A 17,582-nucleotide genomic window follows, 5' to 3' on the forward strand; every position below is an offset into this window, starting at 1 on the left:
AGGCTCTTTAACTGCAAGGAAGCTTTTAAAATACATAATTAGCACCTTTTTATTGTGACATGTTTAATATACACACATAGTTTGAAACCAAGATGATTAAGCAATCAAATGAAGTGGATACAACTGGGGATATTTGATCTGTTGGTCTCAATTCAGGGGTGCTATGAGAGCACACAGTTCAAAGAGACTTCACTTCATTTGTGTGAACCTGTGGTTTTTCAACTACGCATCTCCTACAATCTGATTGATCCAATATAGAAATCAGAAGTATTTCACATCACAAATTTGTCCTGCTAAAAATAATTTATTTTGTTTCAGTTTGATGAGTGGAGTAAAAAATAATGTTGGCAGAGGAATAAATGTGGCCTTGGTCAATGGTGAGTGACATTTTAAGTGAGTATATTGTTTTCATTTTCAAATTGCTTCTGAAATTTGAGGTGAAATACTAAAGGATGGTGAAGGGCAAGCAGGAGGAGAAAAGGAAGTATTCAGCTTATTCATACTGAAAGAATCTCAGGTTTTGGCACTTGTACCATTTTTCTTTTTAGAAAAACAGCACATTTTTGTTTGTAAAAATGTGTAGTAATGTGGAGTGCTGTGGTGACTATTTTTGCTGTCTCAGTGGTACATCAGATAAGTTCCTAATGCACTTACAAATGGAAAAAGACACAAGATGCATGCATGCAGCTACTTTTGACTTTGTATGTTGCCAACACTAATAAAACTGTTGACTAAATTCTTCTGTTGCTTTCTTTGCAGTGAAACTGATTTAAAAATTCTGTTGCTAACTGGAAAGACCAGCTCATTTTTTTCCTAGCTTGAAATCAGTATATTTGATTAGTCCACATATGTAGGTCTTGTTCTTCAGTAACATCATGTTATATAATTGTGTTCAGGATTCTTATCTTTCATTAAAACCAGACAAGTTTACCTGCATGCCACCTTAAAAGCTGAACTGAACGTCAGTACTGGCAGCTTTGTCCTTCCTGTGTAGGAAGCAATTCCTTATAGCACTGAGATAGCACTTTGACATTTCACTGCACTATAAATTCATGTTATTTCTGGATTGTGCTCAAGTTTACATCATTTAAAGCATGACTTGGAACAATATTTGCCTAATCCTATTTTGCCCTTCTAAATTGTCTCAATCTGTTCAAAATAAAAATAACTACCTTCATGTTACATAGCTGCCAGTCTTCCTCCCTGTCTCCCAAACTTTAAGTGAATGTGTGTATTAAAGAAAACTGTCTTCCATCAATTACTGCCTTTGTGAACAGCATAGTAAAAAAAAATTACTGTAAGATTACTGTATTGTCCACTTTTATTTGTTTTCGATATTTAAATCAACTGGGAATTTCCAGCCTATAGCAAAACTTACAGTGTCATTTTAATCTTTCTTACTTTCTATGTGGCACTAAAGGCAACCTGTGGTTATGCTATTTCCAAAAAAAAACTTTAAAAAAGGCCACTATGTGAAGTGAATTCTCTTTCTTGGTTTTAGAGACTGTGGGCTTTTTGTGTCTCACTTGAAGCAAAATTAGCAGTTTGAGTCTTCTCTCCTTTCCTCTTGTGTCTTCCTGCACCTTCTCAGAGATTATTATGCTTTTTAAGGAGCAATCTTAATAAAAGATAAAGAGTTCTGTATAATTGAGTTACATGGTGCCTTCTGCAGTGCTTTCTCCAAGTCTTTAAGAGGAGTTTGACATGTTGTCTCTTAAAATAATTTTAGCTATATTTAATGACATTATTTCTTTTTCTCCAGGTAAAACAGGAGAAACGTTAGACACTAAATTCTTTGACATGTGGGGAGGAGGTAAGTGCAGTTACCTTAGCTGGTTAGAGAGAGGCAAATGTCTCTTCTGGTTTGGTTTTTTTTTTTCCTTCTCTCCTTCCTACTCCCCCCAGGCTCCATTTGCTGTGGTGGTTTAAGGGGATAGCTTGATGGAATTCTTCACCTCTACCATTGTAATTGTGAGGAGAGTGAAACTTTAAAGAAACACAAATAGTTGAGGTGGGAGGGAATGGTATGGTTAATCAAACACACTTGTTCTCCCAAGTAGTTCCCACTAGTTATGTCTGTACACAATATGGATGAAACTCTTTCCATAAAATGGAGTTCTCTGATGCATTTTATCTTTCTCCTCCTTAGCATCTTCTGATAAATTTCTAAGTACGTTTACGAATATTCTTAAAATAGTCTTTTAAGGAAGGCATTGCAGGTGTTTAAATATGGAATGGTTGCTTGTTATTAAGCATGTTTATGTTCTCTCTTCAGATGTGGCTCCATTCATTGAATTTCTGAAGTCTATCCAGGATGGAACAATAGTGTTAATGGGAACATATGATGATGGTGCAACCAAGTATGTCACTGGTTTATATAGTAAATATCACTTATACTTTTAAATGTCATTTTATGCTGAAAAGGTATTCTTTATCATATAATCACTTGATAAAGTTTTGTTAGAATCATAGAATGGTTAGGGTTGGAAAGGACTTTAAGATCATCTAGTTCCAGCCCTCCAGCCATGGGCAGGGGCATCTTCCACTAGACCATCTTCCAAGATGATGGGTTTGAAACTATGCTTTCAATTTATTAGTTTTATAATGCTGATGTGATTTGGCGACAACAAGGATCAAATTAAAAACTAACCAGGTGTATGTTATGTATGTATTTACATAAAGGACTGTTAGGTGTATACTTTTGTGATCCCAACAACAGAGGAAACAATAAATTAGATACTAAACCAGACCCTTGAGTGAAAATGCCACAAGTGTTAGAAAATCTGAAAAGGACAGAGGTTAATAGTCAGTAAATGCTATATCAGTACCTATAACTGTTGTTTTGCTCCTCCGAGAAAAGTTCTTAATGCAACAAGACAATGTGGGGCGTATGGTCAGAATAACAGACTGCTTACTCATAGCTATGAAGAATATATTTATGTTAGGCACTGTACATTTAAATCACTCCCTTATCCTCCTTGGCTCCTGAGGACCCTGTAGGTTTCTAGCTGATCTCCTAGAATTTGTCTCCACCTCTCTTTTTTTGAATGTATGCTGCCAATGGTATCTGTCTTTTTGGGTATGTGCTGGGTCTTCTATTGCTGATACCTCATCGTGTCTAATGCTAGTAAATTCAGATGTGTCGAGATACAGAAACAAGATTGTGAGGACATAATCTGGTGGAAACTGGTCTGTTCCATCCAGCACTTTTATCACATTGACTCCAAGACTGAGCTCAGTGGTTATGGGGTTGCAGAGACCGTTCCCAATAGGCGTTGCCTATACCCTTTCTTTCGAAGTCTGAGAGGTTACTAAGTGTGTACCTTATATATTTTGGCTTCAGTGTTTGTACTGTTCCACTCTAAAGCTATTTAATTTATTAATGTAGACATAGCCTAAGAGGTTTTAGTTCTCTTTAAGCATTATCTTCCAACCTTCCCTTGGTCACTTTTAAGAGTAATAAAAATTACTGTAGAATTTGTTTTGTAATCTACTTCTCACTTAAGTCATCTTGTCTAAAGAATTGCTTTTCACAGTAAAAATTAAGAGGCTTTTTTCTTTCCCTCACTTCTCCTGTATTGTTTTAATAATATTTAACTATTTTTTAATGTGTTCTGTACTTCTTTTTTTTTTTTTTTTTTTTTTTTTTTTTATCTTTTGGTTCAATTTCTTATCCACAACTCATTTGTATTTTTATATAGAAGCATCTTGCCTATGACAAAGTCCTAACTTTGCCCAAGTCTGGATCTTCTGTCTATCATTTCTTTAACTTGTTTTGTTACTTTTTTATTTTTCCTTTTTTTTGATTAGTACAGTTAGTATGTTTCGGTAATTAGTCATAGCTGATGTTTTTGAAAGCTTTCATGTAGACATAATATCAGCTAAGCAAGAAGATGAATTTGTCCCAGTTGTCCCATTTGTGCTGACATCCAGGAACTACTGCTTAGTAGGGATGTTACATAATTAGCCAAAACTGTGCTACTGGCATTTGATGGTAAACATAAATGCTAGTTCTTGAAAACAATTTAAATTGTGAAGAAGCAACATTTTTAAAAGTTTGGGGGTTGAGGTGTTTTTTTAGATGTATGTATATAAGCTGTCCACATGCTCTAGAAACTTGGAATATGAGCTGTGCAAATTACCTCCAAATTACTTAATTTTATAATTTTAGCTGACTAATACAACTATCTCACTAGTAATAATCAGATGTTGTGTGTGTTGTTTAATAATCAGGCAAATATAGTAACTGAAAGGAAGAAATAACGAACACTTGTTTGGAGGTTTTGGCATGATAATTTATAATCCTACAGAATAATTTTCTCTTCCATACTAAAATTATCCAACTCAGACCTACAGGCACTGAGCTGTGTTGTGGGGCAGCATGCTGAATTTTGAATTAATTGGCTCAAGCAGACAAGAACTTCTTTCATATATTTAGGTCATTCTTCTGATCTAAAATAACTTTTACTTTATCTAGACTTCAGCTTGAGCCTGCAAACAGTGTTTACTTTAAAGGCTGACTTTTTTTAGTTGCTTGGAGAATTGCTAATGTGACTTGAGAGGTATGTATAATTTTTCACAAGAGTGTTCCTGGCTTTTGTTGGTTACTGATAGGTTTTTATGCTGTTTCCTTGAGATTATAATATTAGGGGCAGTGCTCATTAGATCAGGTGATTTCAGAACTAGAGTTACCTGATTTTGAAAGATAAATCTTGTCCAATATTGACTGATTTAAACTATATTTAATCAGATTAAAGCTGGATGGCCCATAGAACAATGAAAGCTCTAAGGGAATATATTTTATGCATGTAATGAACTTCTCTGTTCTGTTCAAGGCTTAATGATGAAGCACGGAAACTGATTACTGAATTAGGAAGCACATCTATTGCTAACCTTGGCTTTAGAGACAACTGGGTCTTCTGTGGTGGAAAAGGAATTAAGACTAAAAGTCCATTTGAACAGGTCTGTGATTCTATAACTTACTGGAATTTAACAGTTTACATTAATAAAGGTGTAGCGTGTTTTATAAATACCATGCATTTTTTCAGGATGGGTGTCAATATTGCAGTAGTAGCACACAGGATTATTTTCAAATTTATTCTTTGACTAGCCTCCTCCTTTTAAATGTACATTTAAATGTAATTCTTTGGTGATTCACAAATAAGAAAAAGATGTTATACAGGGTAGATCTTATTATTGCAATAACTAGATCATTTTATCTCTTTAATGAATCTAATTAAAGTGAAGAATTCAAAACTTACTGCCTAATGCTTGTGTTTTAGATGCACTAACAATGGTAGACCTCCAACAGATAAGTGGTGGTCAAAGTGTTGGTGTTCCCACCTGTTTGCTTTGTTCTTCTGTCAAAACTTCATGCTGCCAGAGTGAAGTTTGTGAAATAGTGTGTTTCCACACTTTAGCTGTTATAGCTGAACATGTACCATAGTTCTTTTTAATTATTGGTAAGATAGCTCTGCACTTGGAGAGTGAGGAAGGCACATTCTCTTGCCAGCTTTACCAAGGGAGTGGGAACTAGTGCAGGAGCAGTGGCAAACTCTTGGAGTCAGCAGTGTGTTACCTGACTGCAGATGGTTGCTTCATGGAAAAATAAACCCCTAACTTTCAAAAAAGGCAAGCATTCAAAGTTAGATGATGTTCTTTAAAAACTGACCATTTGTTTTGAATGCCTTGTACGTTTATATCCTTATTTATTTTTTCCCTAGTGTTTCATGTTTCAATGCAGGTGGTCCTTTCCTTGCTTATCTTCCTAAATAAACATCCATGGTAAATCTAGGACATGTTTTCCCAGTATGGCTTCACTGTTTTTAGTATACAACTGTCTGAGCAAGTTACATGAAGTGTTGAATACTGAGAGATTGTTATATTTGATACAAAGCGCAAGAGTCTAATAGTGATGTCTTCTTTTTGTCCATGGCTTGAAAATAAGTAAATAAAATGTCTTTTAAAGCTGTAAATTAAAGCAAAAGAATAAATGAGTTTACATTAATGGTAGATTGATGTTTTCTATTTATAGCATATAAAGAACAACAAGGACACAAATAAATATGAAGGCTGGCCAGAAGTTGTTGAGATGGAAGGCTGTATCCCTCAGAAGCAAGACTAAATGAAAACAAAGGAAAGGGGAGAGAATCTGGAAGAAAATGCACTTTCTGCTATTATTAGGGAGAGGGCTATGAAGGAGACTGTACTGTAAATAATGTTTTTAAAGCATGCAACCATCTTGTCGGTGTGTGCATGAGCACTGACATTTTGAATATTCGGATTATTTATTGCTAACACATGTAGAACTCCTTTTTGTAAATATGTCCAAAATAAAAGAAACATCATTTCTATGCAGGTTTCTTAAAACCACAGTATTTAGTTTTCCTGTGGTAAATAATACCTTGTGGATCAACTGGCTAAAATGGCATATGCGGATAATAAACAGATCCTGACAAATGTTGTACTGTCCTCTTAACAATGTTGCTGTGAGTATGTAAGCTTTGTGGAATATTGTAGATTTTAGTGATAAGTTAATAAAGAGCTTTATTTTTTTTCTTATCCTCTGCCTTTTTAATGGCAGCATCACTTTCTATTAAAACTGTTTGGTTATTCTAATACCAAGCGCTCCAGAAACTTATTTTGTAGACCCCTGTCAAAAACTGAATAATCAGCAAAGCAAGAATACATGATAGTGTAACACAGATATGCCTTGAGAAGCACAATATAAAATATTTTTATTAGGGGAAGAACAGAAGTAAATATGTAAATAGTGTGCATGATAGCAGCTTGGAAGGATCTGTACTTTACTTGAAAATGTTTGCTTCTTGTGGGTGTTGTTTCAGGGTATGCAATTGTGTGCACCTTTACCACCTATGTTACACTTAATGTGATCTGAGGCAATTTGTTCTTACAGTGAGATGTTTGAGAAAGCATTGTGTCTTGGGTTGTGTGACATTTCAACTTAACTGACAATGTTTCCTTCGTCGTTTTTGTTCTTTTTTTTTAATGGAAAATATGGACAAAGTTGAAGTGGCCTTATTCTTTAGCTTGTACCACAGCTGTGAGGGAGCACTGCTTGCTTTGGAAATTTCTGGTTTAAGTAAGGCCAGCTTGAACTTTTCCTGAAACTGAGTTAGTGTGATGTAGCTGATGGTGTCAGTATTCACAAAACAGGGGCTGGCAGAGAACTGGGTGGTACTCTCTGGGAGCTTTATGTTGTGAGTTCTGGTTTAATCTTCACAAACTTCTAGCTAGTACTGTGGGGTGAAAGGCACAAAAGATTTCTGAGGAACCTACAGTGTGAGTTGAGCAGAGAGACTTTCAAAATACTGTTGTTGTTGATGTCTTCCAAGACAATTCTGTGCACTGAAAATTTCAAGCAATATTGGAAATTACCTTGTGAGTCAAATAAATAACCTGTGATACCAGAATAATACTGGATTCAGAGTTCGGTATGTTTAGCTTGTTAAATAATGTGGTTTTCCCTCAAGTTTAATGTAGAACAGCAATAAACTGCACCTTATACAGTGAAGCGGCTTTTGTTAAATCTCTCAGATTTTTTTGTGTAGGAGGACATGTCAAAACAATGTATTTGCTTTTGTCAAAGTAAACCCCTCTGTTATTAATTGGAAAATAACTTCCATTTCATAACATTAGGCTATTATGGAAAACAGTGCAAGTCCTGGAATTGTCACAGAAATACAGTTTTGCTTGGTGTATATGCCAGTATTTGTTATGCTGCTATCCAGAATAGTGTCAAGATTTTGAAGTTACTTGGCAGGGCCTTAAGAGAGAAAAACCCACGTTTGTCTGTATTACCAGTTTCCGTGGACTATTCTTGCCTTCATTCGTTTGGTTTTGTGTGCCAATGAATATTTCATCTTTCATCAGATTAAAAGGCTTACATTTCCTCCACAAAATTAAATGGAGAGGGAATAAGACTAAAGGCAGACCTCTTTTAGCCCTTGTAGCTTTTAAATTTGTGCCTTTTTTTTTTTTATTTCAGTGTAAATTAAATATATTATAACCCCCTTGGAGGGTGACAGGTATAAAATCACAAACCTATCACAAAACTTATACAGATTTTTAAGCAATGAAATGGTAGGATTATTTTCATGGCTTCTTAGATTACTTGATTCTTGTGATTTTTTTTTTTGATGGAAATCTTCCTCTTTATTCTCAAACCCATGTCCTCACAGCTTTATCATTGTCACATTGAATAAGACTTTCCAAGTAAAATGAAAAACTTCCACTGAAGTGGGCATGCAATGCGCTCTCTTTGCTCTAGTTCATCATCATGGTCTGTTGACTTGCCACAGGATTTGGTCATGCCAACTCTTCTCTTATGCCTTGAGCAGGCTAGTGGCAGTATCCCACTGCTGAAGTAAACTTTCTGATGCTTACTCTTCAGAAGTGAGACTTGCAGATCATCTGCATTTAATTTGACTCTTCTGACCTCCCTGATCTCTCCCACAGCTGGTCCTAGGAAGCAGTCTGTTGAAAAAATGAAGACATTTTGTACAGTTAGCTTTATGTGGAAGTACCTATGTGTGACAAGGATCCAGTATGTGTATTTTCCTATGCAAGATGATAGGAGCATTTGCAGCATCTTGCAGGATTGTTGAGAACAGAGCAATGAGGGAAGGAAAGATAAAGACTGGGGGGGATGTTTACCTCAAAAAGTGTGGTTGTGAGAATGGGGGGAAGACACAAGAAGGGTATAACTTCATTTTCACCGAGAAGCACCTACCTGGGATGCAAGCTATCTGAAAACAATTTCATTGTAAACCACAGTTCTCAGTTGCTGTACTAGTGTTGTTTTATATGGATAAGAGGAGTCTTAAGAAAGAAGCTGACAGAAGCCTCCACCTTGACATACCCGCTGCATCTTTCCTAGTGTCTTTCATGATCAAACTTTGTATTTTCTGTTCCTCTGGAAACAGAGAGCCTTTTACAGCTTTAGTTTACCAGCTGCTAGTTTGCAAAAGGCTTCCTTTCTTCTCAGCGTGTTTTGCTTTTCAGATATCTTACTGTGGCACTTAATTCCCTCAAACATTGGCGTGACTACTAAATGCTTGATGTGTATGTAATGTCTCCTAAACTGTTTGGATTTTCTGCAGTCTGAGTGTTTTTCAGGAATGAGTGTATTAATAAATAGAGGCCAGGTGGATAGCTTCAGGAGGGGAAATAAAATAATACTGCCACCCATAAGTGTTGACTGACTTAACCTGTGTAAGGGTAGGAAGGGCTTTAGTTCCTCCCTCAACTGACTTGGGTCATGGCTAAAGTAGATACCAAGCATGGGACTTTTTATTGATGAAATCCAGCTTAGCATTATGTCTGTAAGGCCAGGCTAAGGCTATTCTCTAGCTTAATACAAGGGGCCTATCTAAGAAAATTGAATGAGAAACCTGGAAGGCTGGATGGGAACTTTGAGGCCAAAGTAGGAAGGTACAAGGACAGCTCTCAGCCTGTTCCAGTGCTACTACAAGGTGTCAGTGGTTCCTGAGGCTGAACTAGGGGCCTGAGGGACTCTGCTTCTCACCCTCTGAGCAATGTGCCAAAAGGGCACAAGCATCTTGTCTCAGCCATCTACTGCTGCTACCTCCTTGGAGGTGAAAAAGTGACCTATAGTAAATGAGAATGTGCTCTACTTGAGATGTTTCATTACATTCTGATTATCTTAGTATTAGCTTAAACGCACTTTCAGTTCCCCCTTGCTGCTCCTGTAGTCAGCACTTTCAGCCTTACAAACAAGACCTAATGCTTCCTTCACAGTCTCAGGTTAAACCAGGTTCCTCAGACATCTCTTCCTGTGCTTAACTACCCATCTAGATAGGTTGTCTCATGTACCATCCAGATCTTCTTTGCTGAAAATTGTGGATTACTTTTTTTGCAAGTTAAAAATTGATGATTCTCCTCTTAGGTGTTTTTTACATTCTTCCTGCCCCTATCTTTTCCTTTCTAGAATATGCAACACAGAGCCTTTACTCTTGCATATATCCTTTTTAAGTAGCCATAATGTGTAACCACCCATTCCCTCAAAAAGTTCTGTTCCTTTCTGAGAGTCGTGTCCGTAGCAGGATGTAGCTGCAACCTCATTGACATGAAAAAAGGCACTCCCAGATGAAAAAGAATCATGTCTCCCTGTTGAGCTTGATGGATAGCAGTGGAAGGGAGTGCTGTCTTCTGTGGAATGTAGTCTGCAAATGTTTTTTCCTGCCAAATCCTGCAGCAATCCTCTCTGGCTAATTATCTTTTTCAGCCTTAAATATTTCAGTATTGTCTTTATCAGCACAGCCTCATGTTCCCAGATGTTGGCATCTGAATCATCCTTCCCATTGGAAAACTTGGTGGATAGTATCTTGATCTCTGGCTTTTATATCTTAGCCCTAACACACAATGTATATAACTACACCTTGTGTTAAGTTTTGTAGTGTATTAGTAGGTAGAATGAGCATTGTATGTTTATTATCCTTTAAAGTATGTAGAAATGAAAACTTTCAGGGCTTTAGAATATATATAGAGAGAGGTAGGGGTCAGTACAGAGCACTGTAATAGTCCAGCTACATTGTCTTCTGTGTAAAATGCACAGAAATCACTCCATCCTCTGGGAATTTTCTGATCCCTGGAGGAGCCCAAAACAGCTGGTTAATTCTGTTTCTTTTGTTGATCTTGCACTACAATGCAAGAGGTTCAGAGCAATTTCTTAGCATTGCAATTATCGGACAATCAGCAAATGAAAAAGCAAAAAAAACCCCACTGAACCCAAATAACCGAGCATGGTTATTTAAGTGCTTAAACTTCTATTATCCCAAATTCAGTCTCAGCAGAATACTGTTCTATCTTTCCTTATTGCAGTTTAGTCCTCAGTGACCAGAAGCAAGGAGGGCTTTTTAAAGAGGTTACTTTCAGTTGTACTGCCATAAAATCACTGATCAATGGAAAATGTGCCTGTCCTACAGCATCAATCCTTCCTTCTGTACATGGCCCGCTTGTTTTCCTGAGAGGGCTCCTCTGTTAGCACATTTTGAGGGATCATAAAACTTCTACAGGAGGTGATTGCAGCATTGGATAATCCCTAAAGTTGGGTTCTGCCTAGTTCTCTTGCATGGTAATCACTAAAATGGGTTTATTTCACTGGCTGCTTTGTTTGCAGAACTTATGTCAAGCACTGTCCATTCATGCTGCTTGGGTTTTGGTTTTGTTGGTGTATGTTAAAAACCTGGAGTTTTCAATGCACACGAAGTATGAAACCGTAGTTGGATAATACGATGGCACTGGCAGCACAAGCAGCTCAAAGAGTTACTACTCCTGGTCACCTCCCTGAGTTCTTACTGCCATTGCCACAGTTTGCTGCTCCAAACTGAGCCAAATCTATTATTTGAGCAGTGTTTCTGTGAACCATGTTGTTAAACCAATCCTGTCAGGATTGCTGTCAATCCTGTGCTGTCAGGGCAGGGGGTAGAGAGCCTCATCCCACACTTGACCAGCCTGACACTACAGTCTAGAGCTCCAGAATAAGCAAGTATAGAACTTAACCACTTACTTATGCTTCAGGTAACTTCTGGGTTTGTCCCACTGGCATAATCAACAATGACTAGCCAGAATTGTATTTAAAAACCCAAATAGCCCGTCTGAAACTGGAATTGAATAGTGTCTTGCTGTTGTGTTCCTCTGCACGCTGATTCTCCTAATGATATATACGTCCTCCAAAAACTCATTATGCTTAACATCAAAATATTATTTAGTATATACTGAGACACAATAGAGTGTCAAATTAATTTCTTAGATTATGGGGCAGATTGGTCCATGCAAAAGAATGGGACATTGTTTCAGCTGTTAGCTGCTTTGGTGCTAATGACACGAGACACAATGTACCTTTCAGCACAGGGAATAAATCATCATCCACATAAATAACACTGCAGTCTGGTTTTAACCCCTAGTAGTGTGTCACGCTTTTTCCTATAGAAAACAGAAATGCTTGTGAAATGTGTTTCACTCTGTTCCACAGACAAACACAAATTTTGGGGGCTTAGGGGAAAATGATTGTAGAAATCTTACCCAATCAGGAGTTTCAGCGTTTTAATTGCGCATCCTGCCTGATGCACGCATAACTTGATACACATATAATAACAACAGGATGTCCTTGATATAACAAGGAAAAAGAGCATCTCATTTAAAATTACACTGTATAGTCATAAACAGAGCCAGGCTGAGAGGAAAATGAAATGGCCAAACCCTGAGATGGGCTCTCACCTTTTAGCCTGTGATGAACTGTACTCACGCTTGCAGGCTCAGGTTCAGCAGAAGGATTCACAAGGCATGTGGCCCTACATTGTACTCAACCTTTCTCCAGTTCAATTAGTGCATCTAAACTCCATGTTTGTGTCTGCCTTAACTCTCCTAGACACTTTATTTGTTACATCTCTTTGCTGTGCAAACGAAGTGATAGCTCCCCTCCACTGAAGGCCATCCATTTACAGCCAGCCCTGGCATCCAAATTCCAGCCTCAGCCAGAGGGATCACCAGTCAGTGTTATTTGCTAGCTGGGAAATAAGTTGCAGTCTCATGTTCCTATCTGCCATTGTACTTTTCGCGCTGATACAGAGCTGATACAGCAGCCATAGAGGATTAATTCCTGTTTCATTCTCCACTGTGTAAACCATTAGTTATTTAACAGATCTACCTGTGGAATTACACAGTTGTCGCTTCAATGTAACATCAGATTCTGGGACAGGCATGGGTATTTTAGCAGTAATTACCTGCAGCATTAATGTGGAGTTCACAGGCACTATATACCCTTCAGGATGAATTTATCATTTGTGTGGGGGGAAAAAAGCATGTTTGACTCCCAGAAACAGAGACAACAGGAGCCCATGTTTAGGAAATGGAATTGTAGTCAACTGATTATTTTAGTGTTTGCCTGTCCTTGAAAAACTCTGATGGGCTCCACAGCAGGACTTGCCCAGCAGTCACGACTTGGATTGTCCTAACTAGGCAATCACAGTTTTCAAATCTATGTGGGCTGAGAAACAAATGCAGGTGACCAGGTAGCCAAAGCACTAGGCTGACCATCAGGAGACCTGGCTGTTACAATCTTATTTAAGCCTAGATCTGCCACTGCTTTTGCAAGTGCCTTTGAGCAAGTCATTTCTTCCCAGCTTCCCAATTATACTGCTACCCCCCTTAGGAATGCTCACTGGATTTATGGGTGTGAAGCCCTGATTCTCAGTGAGGTATTGTGAGCTATCGTCTGCCTGTGCCTGTGCTGATTCACTAACGGTAAAAATTGTGAAAGTCTGTAAATTCCTAAAAACTGCTATTGCAAATCCTTGCGTGAAAGGGAAAATAAAGACATGATACCTCATTCGCTATTGCTATTGCTGCTGGATCTGGGTATTCCAGGTCACCTGGCAGCACAGATGGGATACCGTCAGGAGAGGACTCACAATTAGCATTTCTTGTCAGGCTATCTAGAACAAATAATAACATTTCTTCCATTCTAGTACTTGCTGGTATTCCACCCTATGTGATAGCTACCATAAGTTAGAGGGCTCAGACAAACGGTGCCTCATTTGGCATGAACACTGCCACAGTGAGATGATCCTTTTACACGTTTTTAATAACTTTGGAGCATCACTGAGTTGGTGTAGTTTCAGCACTGTACATAACCCAGCCTTGATGGTTTTGGCCTATGAGGAGCTGCCTTAAAGTCAAATTTTCTGTCTTGTGAAACCTCATCCTTCACTGAAATCAGGCACCTCCGCTCTGTCAGAAACCTCAGGCAAAGTGATGTCCTTTAACATCATTTCCTCTGAGTGACCAGTGCTAATTGTTGCTGTTTACCTCACACATACATTTCACATACTTGTCATTCACCAAAAAGTGCTGCCCAGCACCGAGGCATTTTGACAGCACTGGAAGCTACACATCCGTTTACTGCACATCCTTTGACAAGGGGTCTCCAACAGGCAGGGGCAAGATGGTGTTCTTCAGGGGCTGATGCATGCACAGATAAACCGGCACATGGATAAACTGACCAGCTGTACTCCTGCAGTAACTCCTCTCAGTATGTCAGCACTTTGGTCAACAACACAACTTTGCCCTTAAAACATGCAGCCAGTGCACATATATTTCTGTTTTCAAAATAGCATACATCATTTTCACTTTCGGAAGAGGTTACAATTATCCTTTCTTCAAAAAGTAAACTTGTGGCATTTTTCATAGGTTTGCTACTTTTCACAAACTGCTGCTTTGTGCATAAAAGGGCAGTGTGAGGGAACGGAACTGGGATAAGACCTCTCTCCCACTCAAACGGTGGATTTCTTTCCATTTTTTTCTAATCTCACTTGCTCAGATAAGCACACACATGGCTACGTTCAAACAGAAAGGATGTGTTATTGCAAAACTCTACAAGGGTATTATAAGACTATGTTTTAAAAGGGTGGAAAAAAAATCCACGCTATTAAACTGAGTGAAATTCATCCTAGTGCCATATGCCCACGAAAGTAGCTGAACCACGTATGTCGTATGTAGGCTCCTTTTTGAAAGCAGAGGCATGCTGTCTTACAGATGGTTCTCCCTCTTGTTCAAGGAAAGCTTTTCCAGAGTGGAATAAATACTGCCATAGATATCAGCTAATTTCTTTATCCTTGTGATGCTACTACAAAAATATGGTCATATCCTGATCCCATCCAGAATTGCTTTTACAGATGCTGCCTATCCAGAACTAGCTGTATGGATGTGACTTAGAGCAAGCATCAATTTCAGCTGTGACAGGTAAAGAGGGGGGCTCATGCTCCAGTCTCCCCAGTGCACTCAGCTTTGCTTCTCCTTCCCCCTGCAAACCCTTGATGTTAGTGCAGCAGAAGACCAACCAGCAGCCCCTCGCACCACATGCACTTGGTCTCACCAGTGCTCTGCGGTGCAGAAAGGGTAATGCCACCTCCCATGAAATAACTTTCTTCAGCTCCTCCTGCTGCTGCCAGTGAAGGTCTAACCCATTACCTTGTTCCTCAGTCATTGTAGCTTTCATAAACACGGTGGGTTGCCACTTCTCTTCATTGTCTTTTGTCATCCTTTAAGAAAATAAACTCTTCCCCCCACAAACCAGGAAAAAAGTCTTTTATTTACAACATTCCCAAACAAAATTTTTCTTTTTTAAGTAGATGACATCTCAAAAATAATGCAGCACCAAAACCTGGATAGCCAAGTAGGCAAGGGACATCCTGACTGCATTGGCTGCTTCGCAACTCCCATGTCTTCCCTTCAAACCCACAGAAACAGCCTGCTGAGGCTTTTCTCCTGGGCAAATCCCTGAAGCTGACCTTAGGCCCAGGAGTCCAGGACCATTTTCTCCCCATTTCTTACCCTGCCAGACGTTAAGGCATACCAAGAAGTACACTGGCGATTTTCCTTACTTTACAGGTGAGGCATGGGAGATCTTTAGGTCTGGTAAAAGCTAAGGTAGTTTTGAGATACACATTGAGGCAGCTTCAAGAGAAGATCTTGGCCTCCACACTTAACTCCTAGTGGCTGGTTCCTGCTGGAGCCCCATACAACAAAATGGTGGAGACCTCAACACTGCACTCAATGGACTTACGTCTAGGAGCAGTCTCACATAGGGCACAGAGGCACTTACTTCTGCCAGCAATTTGATGTAAGGCAGATTCAGAAAGAGAGAGAGGTGGTCTCTACAACACCTTCATATCACCAGTGACCAGGAGCATGTCCCATCCATTCTGCCAATAGGTGCTGTGGCACAGCCTCTGGGTTTATTTCCATTGACGGGAGATGGGAACAGCCTCAGCTCATAAATTTCTTCAGGGTCTTCCACCAGGATGTGTCCTCCCCATCTAAGTTTTCACAGGGAGGGTGTTAAATCTTCCTGTGACAACTGGTACACTGAGCACCCTTCCCATAGAGAGCTGGTTTTGTGTCTTCAGCATAATTATCTATCTGGCTAGGTCAATGGAGACAGACTGGCCAAATGTGGGGGGGCAAAGGTCCAACAAGAACCAGCAGATAAACAACTTTTGGTTGCTGAACTGATGTTCCTAAGGCACTCCACATAAGGCAATGAAGTTACCACAACACAGAAGATTTTGTTTGCTTCTTCCTGACCTACACATCTATTAAAGAGTGACAGGGAATCTGGTCACCATCTTTCATAGGAAAATAATTGACAATTAGGAAATTAATTCCTCAAAGCAACTTTGAAAGCCTCAACTAAGACGTCTGAGATGATTTCTTTCTAAGAACTGTTAGTGTAGAAAAAGCTCAGGGACTGTAGACCCTTGCATGTCCCCCTGATGTCAGTGGGAGTTCTGCACTTACCGCTAGAGAAGGGATTTCACTGTTTGTAAAATGGATTTAAATGAAGAAAAACAGTATACAGAGTATTGACTGATCATTTAGAAAATCATAGTAAGTGATTCTCATCAGTGTGCATTAACTACAATAATTATAACTACCCTGGTGGTAAAAAAAGAGAACATTTATGTAATTTGCTGACTAATTTCCCCCTTGCACATGCAATTAAAAATCACTTAAAGGCTACTATTATAGTAACAAATATCTAACCAACAAATGTCAAAGGCTGTAGTCTTATCACATTAGTTTTGGAAACCTTTTACATAGCTTGCATAATTTAAATATTTACAAAATATAAACTTTCTTGTCTTATCAAAAATAGGTCTTTGCACATTTAAACAACAGAAATCCTTTCACATGATGCTTTTTAAACCTGGCATTAAATCATTGCATAAAAATAAACAACCTTTCACAGCTGTAAAATGAAGTTGAGACAACATATGGAAGTTTAAAATGTTTATCAATGACAGTTTAAGTATTTTAGTGGTGTGAGTCAATCCGTGAAATACATTGTGCATTGAACTTACTTAGGGTGCACACCAATGAGAAGCTCTAGCATTGAGTCCTATAAGAGAAAGTAATGCTTAGAAAACCATTTCACTTTATGGCAGATTTCTTTGGGCTGAATCTCACATAGTTATTTGTGAAGATGACGGCGAACCACCAGCGAGATGTTTGAACATGGCAGGCTGTTGCATACAGTCCAACAGCGGGCAACGACCGACTGACTCGCAAATGGTGTGTTCAGATACTGAGGAAATGCCTGCAAAGGATTTTATTTCCTTTAAATACCAAACTGCGTTTCTGGCCCTCCTCAGACCTGTCCTTTGTCCGTTTGAAAGACAACCTATGAAAAATCCCAAGGCACACCATCCATGTTCCTCAAGCTGTGCTCCAGTGCCTCTACTCTGGACACAGGTTGCTCCACACCGGTAGACCCTCCTCCTCTACCCAGGCAGTGCCTGCCTCTTGGCAGTCATGCATGTTTCCCAATGCCGGATGGTTTCCTGCGTATTATGCAGAAGGCAGCTTTCTGAACAGTTGCAAAGCAAAGGTTTTATGGTCAACAGCAGAACATTTCCCCTATCTTTGCTTTTTCTCTCTAAAGCCTGCAGAAATGAACCATCTAGTGGGTCCGTCTAGCTCCAGTGTTAAAAATACAGACATAAGGATTGTATCTAATGTTGATATCTTACATACACATG

At 38.9% G+C, this 17,582-nt stretch overlaps 1 protein-coding gene across 1 annotated transcript in view; it reads left to right on the forward strand.

The window, feature by feature from the left end:
• FAM3C (FAM3 metabolism regulating signaling molecule C) overlaps positions 1-6,124 on the forward strand; it is a gene marked incomplete at its 3' end in the record, with an annotated part of 30,007 nt that extends 23,883 nt beyond the window's left edge. Inside the window, exons 6-10 of the mRNA XM_080632530.1 lie at positions 319-377; positions 1,763-1,813; positions 2,276-2,360; positions 4,836-4,962; positions 6,035-6,124. Coding sequence (XP_080488656.1) covers positions 319-377; positions 1,763-1,813; positions 2,276-2,360; positions 4,836-4,962; positions 6,035-6,124 — 412 coding nt within the window. The remainder of the gene's footprint in view (positions 1-318; positions 378-1,762; positions 1,814-2,275; positions 2,361-4,835; positions 4,963-6,034) is intronic.
• Positions 6,125-17,582: the final 11,458 nt, after the last annotated feature.

This window comes from Psittacula echo (assembly GCF_963264785.1).
Source record: "Psittacula echo genome assembly, chromosome: 1".
NCBI lineage: Eukaryota > Metazoa > Chordata > Aves > Psittaciformes > Psittacidae > Psittacula > Psittacula echo.